General features: G+C 42.2%; 1 protein-coding gene across 1 annotated transcript; it reads right to left on the bottom strand.

The window, feature by feature from the left end:
• Positions 1 to 1,271: 1,271 nt before the first annotated feature.
• On the bottom strand, positions 1,272 to 9,023 carry LOC123774926 (P2Y purinoceptor 2). The gene is made up of 4 exons (XM_045769624.2): positions 8,376 to 9,023; positions 8,086 to 8,206; positions 7,363 to 7,553; positions 1,272 to 6,014 (listed from the first exon to the last, which is right to left on the bottom strand). Exons 1-4 carry the CDS (start codon positions 8,756 to 8,758, stop codon positions 5,612 to 5,614), a joined length of 1,098 nt encoding a protein of 365 aa, XP_045625580.1. The 5' UTR covers positions 8,759 to 9,023; the 3' UTR covers positions 1,272 to 5,611.
• Positions 9,024 to 9,831: the final 808 nt, after the last annotated feature.

Below are 9,831 nucleotides of genomic sequence, written 5' to 3'. Positions count from 1 at the left end.
AGAACAATCCTGGAGTATGCAGCTCCAACTTGGAGTCCATACCTTGTTAAACACAAGACAAAGTTAGAGAAGATTCAGCGGTATGCCACCGACTCATCCCGGAAATGAGAGGTATGAGCTACGAGGAAAGGCTAAAGGAGCTGAAACTCACGTCCCTGAAAGACAGAAGAGTAAGAGGAGATATGATAACCATCTACAAAATTCTCAGGGAAATTGACAGGGTGGACAGACAAACTCTTTAGCACGGGCGGAACACGCACAAGGGGACACTGGTGGAAGCTGAGTATCCAAATGAGCCACAGAGACATTAGAAAGAACTTTTTCAGTGTCAGAGTAATTAACAGGTGGAATGCATTAGGCAGTGATGTGTTGGAGGCTGACTCCATACACAGTTTCAAATGTAGATATGATAGAGCCCAGTAGGCTCAGGAATCTGTACACCAGTTGATTGAGAGTTGAGAGGCGGGACCAAAGAGCCAAAGCTCAAGCCCCGCAAGCACAACTAGGTGAGTACACACACCCAGGAAGCAGCCCGTAGCAGCTGTCTAACTCCCAGGTACCTATTATTTACGGCTAGGTGAACAAATGCATCAGGGTGAAAGAAACTGCCCATTTGTTTCCGCCTTCACCGGGATATGACTTAATTGTACCCCTTCCGCTGGGAATGCGGTCAAATTGCTCATACGAACTTCTCATATACCATAAGTTCTGCGTATTAGACTTCGTTCATAGTAGATTTCGTATATGGGGGGAATCTTTCGTACACGAAACTGTCCAATTAGTGTTATTTATTGCAATCATCATCAAAGACATTAGAATTACTAAAACAAAATTATATTTTTTTAATATTTTTCACTGGAAGTTCAGAAACAATGATAATAATAATGCGTAAGTAGTTCGTTTCCACCCCGCAGATATATGAACGACTTATTCAGACGACAAAACAATGATACAGCAAATCAAGCGGAATTCACACATTTATTCAAAGGGTGACTGCCAATTTTTTTTTCCGCAATTCCTGCGCGGGCCCTAAGCCTCTGGCTGGCCCACTAAGTGTTGCTTGTTTCTGTTTTACTTGGGCGAAGTATGAGTATTTATGACTCGTATGGTCGCTTCAGTAAGATTTTGCCATATGTGTTTAACAACTTCTGCTCTTGAAATCTTAATGGGTTTGTAACTGTGCACGGGACTGCCAAATGTTCAGTCCCTTGCAGCTATAAGAGAATTAGGGCGTATTACTATCAAGAAAGTGAAGGGTAATATAATACTCGTTAACATAAACACTTTATTGTATGAATGTTCAGGACAATTTTATTTTATAATTTAATACGGTGGAAAACTTCATAAAAATACATTGATTAAAAACATCATGGATCAGTGACCCTGTTGCAAGCACACACGTATTGGAAGCTTAATCAAATAAATGTTAATGGTAATAAACTTAATAACCATGGTTAATTTATACAAGGTCAAAAAACGTTACTAATTACAGGTTTTGATCCGTCCAATCAGGAGCAAAATAGCTTACATCTTTTCCAAAGAATAATTACCCTGGAAACAAACCGAAACTGTCTCTATTTTCTGCTTGTTACAACTTGTAATAAAGTTGTTACATCCTTAGCTTAACGTGTTTATGACGTATTAGAACGTTGTTACAACTTGCTATATTGGTTGTTATAACTGGTTATAGGAGGTGTTAAAACTTGTTCGAACGTTGTACCAACGTCGTAGTTTCGGTGTGTGTTTGGCGGAAACAGGACACATTTGATATTTGTGGTGTTCGAGGTTACCAACTGCCTCTCTGTATTGCTACTCAAGTTGCTAATTGCCGTATATTTATATTTTACATGGATTTTAAATCTAACTTTACAATATAACAATGCTTAAACAGTACAAATTAAGCAGACACGATCACAAATGTTTCATTCAGTCAATATTGTAACACTTGGGAAGGATTACCATTCCTTGACCCAAATAGCATTTCCGTCAAGATTGTTCAATTATAAGAAAGTAGACAATTACATGCACAGAAAGTCACAATAACGGGGCTAAAATAAACAACACAATCCGCACGAATTGTCACGATTTGATAATGGTCCAACACGGACCGACACGTGGTCACATAAGGGTCCAGGACGGACCTAAACGTGGTCACATAAGGGTCCAGGACGGTCCTACACGTGGTCACATAAGGGTCCAGGACGGACCTACACGTGGTCACATAAGGATCCAGGAGGGACCTACACGTGGTCACATAAGGGTCCAGGAGGGACCTACACGTGGTCACATAAGGGTCCAGGAGGGACCTACACGTGGTCACATAAGGGTCCAGGAGGGACCTACACGTGGTCACATAAGGGTCCAGGACGGACCTACACGTGGTCACATAAGGGTCCAGGAGGGACCTACACGTGGTCACATAAGGGTCCAGGAGGGACCTACACGTGGTCACATAAGGGTCCAGGACGGACCTACACGTGGTCACATAAGGGTCCAGGAGGGACCTACACGTGGTCACATAAGGGTCCAGGAGGGACCTACACGTGGTCACATAAGGGTCCAGGAGGGACCTACACGTGGTCACATAAGGGTCCAGGACGGACCTACACGTGGTCACATAAGGGTCCAGGAGGGACCTACACGTGGTCACATAAGGGTCCAGGACGGACCTACACATCGTAAGTTTCCTTTCGTATGTGTCGGTCTAGTTATGTACAAAATTATACATGTAATGCATGCATTAGGAAAGAACGAGACCTCAGCAGTACCTGACTGGAAATTAACAGTACGTCTCAATCTAAATAAAAACACATCGTAAAATAATGGTCCTAAAAGATGGAACGTAAACAAATGGTCCTAAAATGTAGAACATAAACAAATGGTCCTAAAATGTAGAACATAAACAAATGGTCCTAAAATGTAGAACATAAACAAATGGTCCTAAAACGTGGCACAGCCAACCAAAATTATATATATTCAGTTGCATAACGTTGAATTTATTCACAATAAATATCACAAAAAACGGGTAATGGTTTCGCCCAAGTGCCTGAGTTGTGTGAATGTGTGGTGTTAATGCCTTCTCCAGCGCTCTTACTCCTCCCTGATAGTCAACAACTATTACTGTATTGTTACAACACCATCACGGTTTTCTTTTGACCTGTTCTACAACTTGGACAAAATGCTTCAATCACGATAAACTAAGTACAGTATTGACATTTGCTCAAAGGTGAAATATACTTGCTGGTTGGTCAATAAACTGATGTTGATACATAGCATAGTATTTACAATCTTGTAAAGCCACTAGTACGCGCAGCGTTTCGGGCAGGTCCTTAATCTAACAGATAATTTTAAGTAGGTAAATTATAGCAGAATTAATAAAATGATAACAGATACATTGCAAGAAAAAAATGAGATGAGAGAGAATAGTAAGTATATTAAAGCACATTGGTATACTAAAGCTCTGATTGATTACATTGACAGCTTGATTGGTAATTTAAACAAGATTAATAGACACCATACAGCAGATTGATAGCACATATAAGAAGACAGCAATGATTACAATGGTAAAGATGTTCGGATTGGGTACATAAAGACTGGGAGATTGGGTAGCAATAGATACAGTGCAATTTTAAAGTAAAATGTTAAAAACTATGAAGATGAAATTAGGTACTTTTTAGTTTTGTTTTTGAATGACGCAAAAGTTGGACAGTTTTTCAATTCAATAGGGAGTGAGTTCCATAGACTGGGTCCCTTTATTTGCATAGAGTGTTTACACAGATTAAGTTTGACTCTGGGGATATCAAAGAGATATTTATTTCTGGTGTGGTAATAATGGGTCCTATTACATCTGTCCAGGGAGAGTTTCAGAGCATGATTTGCATTTAAGAACAGGGTTTTGTAAATGTAGTTGACACAAGAGAATTTGTGGAGTGAGATTATGTTTAGCATGTTTAGGGAGTTAAACAAGGGGGCTGAGTGTTGTCTGGATCTTAATATTGATGTACTAAGCAATTAGATAGTAGAATTTAGTTCCATTCACTTTATAGACCGAAAAAATAAAGCTAAAAACCAAATTTCAATATTCCTAGGCCCAGTATAGCACATGTATGTACTATATTAGGCCTGGGAAGGTCTGGTTTGGTTGTTGATCTTAATAACTTTTCCCTCTCCCGCCCTCACCTTCTCTTAGGACTCACTCTCTACACAACCCGTCTTTAAATCATGGAACATGCACAATAGATGTAAAGGGCAACAGGATCACTGAACAAGATAAACCCGAATTGTGTATCATAGCTTGTTAACATTGAAGGTGGAAGCCCCCAATTCAACATACTGTGATTCTATTAGAGAATAACAATTCATTCCAAACATATAACATGCCGTGGTGTTGACGGAGACGCATGGAGATATTATATGTGTGGTGAACAATTTATATAAACAAAAATATATACATATATGACTCACATGGGAGCTGGACAGACTGAACTGGCTATACAGCCCATCCTCCTGTTTAGATAGTACTTATGGTAACAATGAGGGTCATAGAACAGTACATATGTGACGTAATGGACAATTAGAAAGTAGATATCGTTACTATTGAGTTTGGACAAACCGGAAATGGTTTTGTATTGATGTTGCAAAGAGAACCTAAACTAACCTTCCCAGGCCTAATATAGTACATACATGTGCTATACTGGGCCTAGGAATATTGAAGTATGCTTTTTAGGTTTTATTTTTTCGGACTATAAAGTGAATGGAACTAAATTGTACCATCTAATTGCTTAGTACATCAATATTTGTACTATGGTGCACATAGTAACAAAAATTACTATCTAACTATGAGGATGGGATGTTGTCCACTACTGATAATTAAGTAACAGTTAAGGAACAGTCGTAAAGGTCTGAAACTTTTGAAGTAGAATTTTCTCTTTAAATAACTAAAGTAATACATGTTTTCTAAACAGCATTCAAAGTAGTGGAGAGCTTTTCTGAAGTGTTGTTTGATGGAATGATTATTGTCCAGTTTCGTCTTCGTGTAGACATGTGTTTTAATAGTGCAGCTCTTTGATAATCACACATAGTTAAGTACACTTATTTAAACGTCTAAAGGACAACACAGTATATATGATAACATTAGCATAGCTTTCGTGAAGAACAGTGTATTTACTAATGAATTAACATACATGTTAAGCCTGTAGTACAATGAATCATTGTGACAATTCCTCAATAATTAAACAACATATTTTTTAATATTAGAAGTGAGACACCATATACTTCACTGTGACATGTCACACATGCATAACACAGTGCATGTCCCTCGGTCGACCCAGCGTTCTGGGTCACCCAAGGACGCTGGTTCGATCCCACCGTCCTGCTCCAAAGATTTTCACATACATTTATCACGTTTTTGTGATTCCATTGTGCATTCGAGTATTGTTTCGAGGTAACAAATGTCGCATTGACATTTCTTCTATTTTCTACAACACAAAATTTAGACACTTGTAAAAATATTTTTTTTTATTTTGACAATGAAACTTGCATGTACACGAGAATGGTGTTTGACAATGGTAGTCACGACAGCCTGGCGCTCAGTACTGGAGCTAACAACCACTCAGTATCTAATATGATTCTTGCAATGGTCTTTGTTAAAGGTGATAGCAATTTCACTGTCAATGGATTTTTTAATATTGTAAGAAGAGTTGAAGTGGTCCCATTCAATGGCGGTGATGCGTTTCTTGTTCGCCTTTCGACTAGCGAAGATGCCACGGAGGAAGCCCCTTAGAGCCATCCTGTATCTGACGTTGCTCATGACATATATTAAGGTGTTGGCGATGTACTGTAGCCAGTAGAAGCAGTGGAACACGATGCCAACCTCCTTCCAGCGACCAAACTCGCCAGCGATGTTCAAGACAACGATGGGAAGGATGCACACAGCGTACAGGATCACCAGCCCCAACAGCGTGCGGGAGGCTACCCTGTACCGGCGAACCAGCCCACCTTCCTCGCCACTACTCCTGTATACAAAAGAAAAGTTCAATTATGTATCACAAGCCATATGTTTATATGTCTAAACGTGAAAACACTTCTGCACAAAGGGTCCTCTGCCACTCTTACCATAGCCATATTGATCTGCGCCGTCTATCCGACTGATGTCGCAACCTCTTCTGTTATTTTCAAGAATATCAACTATATGTTTCTCGTTTCGCGCCCTCTGGGTTCCCTCTAAGGAGTGTTTGAGGTCAGGACTGGCATGGCAATGTAGTTTTGTGAAGCAATAGAGTAAAGTTGAATACTTTTATATTTAGCATATTCAAAGATTTAAATAAAGGAGCATCATTGCTGTCTGGAGACAAAGTTCACAATAACGTGGCTGAAGATATGAAGACTTAACCACACACTAGAAGATGAGGAGACGACAACGTTTCGGTCCCTCCTGCACCATTACCAAGTCGATTGTGGACCATTATCACAATCAACTTTATAAGGGTCCACGACGGACCGAAACGTCGTTGTCTCCTCATCTTCTGGTGTGTGGTTTGGGTCTTCATTGCTGTCTGGGTTTGGCGCGTGTTACTGTTTTAACTGATTGCAATTGAAATTGAAATTGAAATAAGTTTATTGAGGTAAAATACACACAAAGGGATGAGGTAGCTCAAGCTATTCGCACCCCGTTCAGTACGTCGTGTTAATACATACATAGACACACATCGCAAGCAATAAACGTATTACCGAGCATTCTGAGAGATAAACATATACATTTCTTATTTTAACTGATGGTTTGTGTTGAGACTGAGACCCTCCGCCCCCCCCCCCAGGTGCAGGTCCCGTGGTGAGTATGGGTACATGAGTGAACACTGGCGTCATCAGGACCAAGCCAGCTACATAATAACTGGTTTTAGAGAAAATGCCAACAACTTTAGATACATTTTATATTCATTTTCACGTGGAAGTTACAGTATGGTTCAATTTGCAATTTGTTGTCTATGTGCATGCCAAGGAACTTCCCTTCTACTCCAGATTTGGGTATTTTTTTATTCTAGAAACTATTTTATTTGTTGATTTTGAAATAATATATAATAAGTCCTGTTAATCCACTACTAATAATCTAAATGAACAGAAAGGAAAGGAAATTATGATGAGAACGCGATAAGCCAGCATGACTATATAGGACTTGGAAAGGATGTGAGACAGGCTAAGCCGGAATGAAGAACTGTGCCCAATCACGTGGACCATCGGGGATCGAACATCGCCCCAGCAAGAAGCGAGGGGCGTCGCCTACCAATCAGTCCCAGTGGTTGGACCAGAAAGAAACATTTGAATAACTTAGCGAAGTAGCAAAATGTGAGACACACACAAACTCACCTGGGGTGGTGACCGTCCATGTACTTGGCCATGAGGGCCTTGGAGCGCCGTACCTGGCGCAGGATGGCCAGGTAGCAGGTGAGGATGACGGCGAGGGGCAGCACCGCCTCCCCCATCACCAGCGCGCACCTCGTCCACCACCCCACCATGATGTCACACCGGTGTGTCCGCTCGTTGAACCCGTATTGCCCCTGACGGAAATGAATGGTTATTAACTTTGGTACATTGAGCTTTGGGTATCTGGTTCTGCCTCTTAATAACTTCTAGTTCTCAACAAATCTAGTTTACAGTTCTCCAAGCCTATTGAGCTCTTTTCTTTCTTTCTTTCTTTCTTTTTCTTTCTTTCTTTCTTTCTTTCTTTCTTTCTTTCTTTCTTTCTTTCTTTCTTTCTTTCTTTCTTTCTTTCTTTCTTTCTTTCTTTCTGTCTGTGTGTGTGTCTGTCTGTCTGTCTGTCTGTCTGTCTGTCTGTCTGTCTGTCTGTCTGTCTGTCTGTCTGTCTGTCTGTCTGTCTGTCTGTCTGTCTGTCTGTCTGTCTGCCTGTCTCTCTCTCTCTCTCTCTCAATATATATATATATATATATATATATATATATATATATATATATATATATATATATATATATATATATATATATATATATATATATATATATATATATATATATATATATATATATATATATTGAAGCTGTGCACGTCGTGGTATGGGACCTTGGTACTCACAGTTCTTATGAAAGGAAGTTGGAAGCCAAGAGCTAGAACCCACAACCCGGAGCAGTAGAGGCGGGTCAACCTGACGGAGAAGAGCCCGCCTGAACTCCTACCGCGTTTAATGTTGTAGAACCTGACGGAGCAGAGAACGCGAAAAACAAAGCCAAGCTCATTGTCCAATCTTGTGTGATATTACAGCAGTAATCTAGTATGTTCAATATATTAATATATATCGGTGGTTATAGGTCACAAGCCGCCTCAAGGCGTTAAAAACACGAAGAGAAAACACAAGAAGGACTTGCCTCTCAAGAGCAACTAGACCCAAGGTATTGAACTCCACGTTGGAGTTGGCAATCCTGATGAAGCCGGCGGCGGCGCAGAAGGCGGGAGGATGAAACTGCGGCTGGAGGTAGGTGGCCATGAGGAGCGGCAGCGTGACGGAGCAGTAGAGCAGGTCTACCACAGCCAGCTGCAGAAGTAATATGGAGTCCGCCGTCACCACCATCAGCTGCCGAGATCTTCTCCGCGAAGCCTCCTTCAGCAGCACCGCCACCGCCCCCAGGTTACAAACGCTGCCGGAGACCGCCACCAGCCCGCCCATCACCAAGCCCAGCGTCAGCGCCCAGACGGCCGGCGCCAGCGACGGGTCGTGGAGGGCGGCGTCCGTGGTGTTCCAGGGCGGCATTATGTCGTGTTAGGGCGGGAGCATCTGTCGTGGAGGGGGTGTGGGAAGAGACGCCCCGGTGTCGCCTCCACCATCACGTACCTCACACGCGGCTGCTTCCCTCCTGAACAACACTTAAAAACAATTAATTGATAATACTATATTTGCCGTGGTGAGTGTGTACTCACCAATATGTATGTGTACACAGGGTGTATGTGTACACAGGGTGTATGTGTACTCACCAATATGCATGTGTACACAGGGTGTATGTGTACTCACCAATATGCATGTGTACACAGGGTGTATGTGTACACAGGGTGTATGTGTACACAGGGTGTATGTGTACTCACCAATATGCATGTGTACACAGGGTGTATGTGTACACAGGGTGTATGTGTACTCACCTAGTTGTGCTTGCGAGGGTTGAGCTCTGGCTCTTTGGGCCCGCCTTTCAACTGTCAATCAACTAATTTTGTTTTGTTTTTATTTTTCCACACACACATACAAACACACACACCCAGGAAGCAGCCCGTAGCAGCTGTCTAACTCGCAGATACCTATTTACTGCTAGGTGAACAGAGCATCAGGGTGAAAGCAACTTTGCCCATTTGTTTCCGCCTCCGCCGGGGATCGATCGCCGGACCCTAGGACTACGAATATCGAACGCTGTCCATTTAGCCGTCAGGCCCCTGTGTGTGTGTGTGTGTGTGTGTGTGTGTGTGTGTGTGTGTGTGTGTGTGTGTGTGTGTGTGTATGTGTGTGTGTGTGTGTGTGTGTGTGTGTGTGTGTGTGTGTGTGTGTGTGTGTGTGTGTGTACCCAGTGCCACCCTCCCCTCCCCAGGACACAGGGACTCAAGGCGGTGCTTCAGGAATGCCATCTGAGCTCCATTGCTGCACCAGCTGGTGCTGGCGTATTTCAGGGGGCTTGTTGATATACCCGGGAGGGTCCGCTGTGGCGCAGTGATCACCTGAGTCACAGCTCACAGGTCTTGGGTTCACTTCCCGCGGCAGGACAGAAGAGTTTGAGCTACGCTTTCTTTCGTCTGATGCCGCTGTTCACTTAGTAGTAAATAGGTACCTGGGAGTATAACACA

The sequence above is a fragment of the Procambarus clarkii genome, chromosome 92 (assembly GCF_040958095.1).
Source record: "Procambarus clarkii isolate CNS0578487 chromosome 92, FALCON_Pclarkii_2.0, whole genome shotgun sequence".
Taxonomy (NCBI): domain Eukaryota; kingdom Metazoa; phylum Arthropoda; class Malacostraca; order Decapoda; family Cambaridae; genus Procambarus; species Procambarus clarkii.
Note: the sequence above shows the minus strand (reverse complement) of the source record. Positions and strands in the feature narration are given on the sequence as shown.

Coding starts and splice junctions, on each gene's coding strand:
- LOC123774926 (XM_045769624.2), bottom strand. CDS start 8,758: ATGCCGCCCTGGAACACCACGGACGCCGCCCTCCACGACCCGTCGCTG. Junction 8,207..8,375: donor GGTCTAGTTGCTCTTGAGAG/GCAAGTCCTTCT, acceptor CTGCTCCGTCAG/GTTCTACAACATTAAACGCG. Junction 7,554..8,085: donor AACTTCCTTTCATAAGAACT/GTGAGTACCAAG, acceptor CATTTCCGTCAG/GGGCAATACGGGTTCAACGA.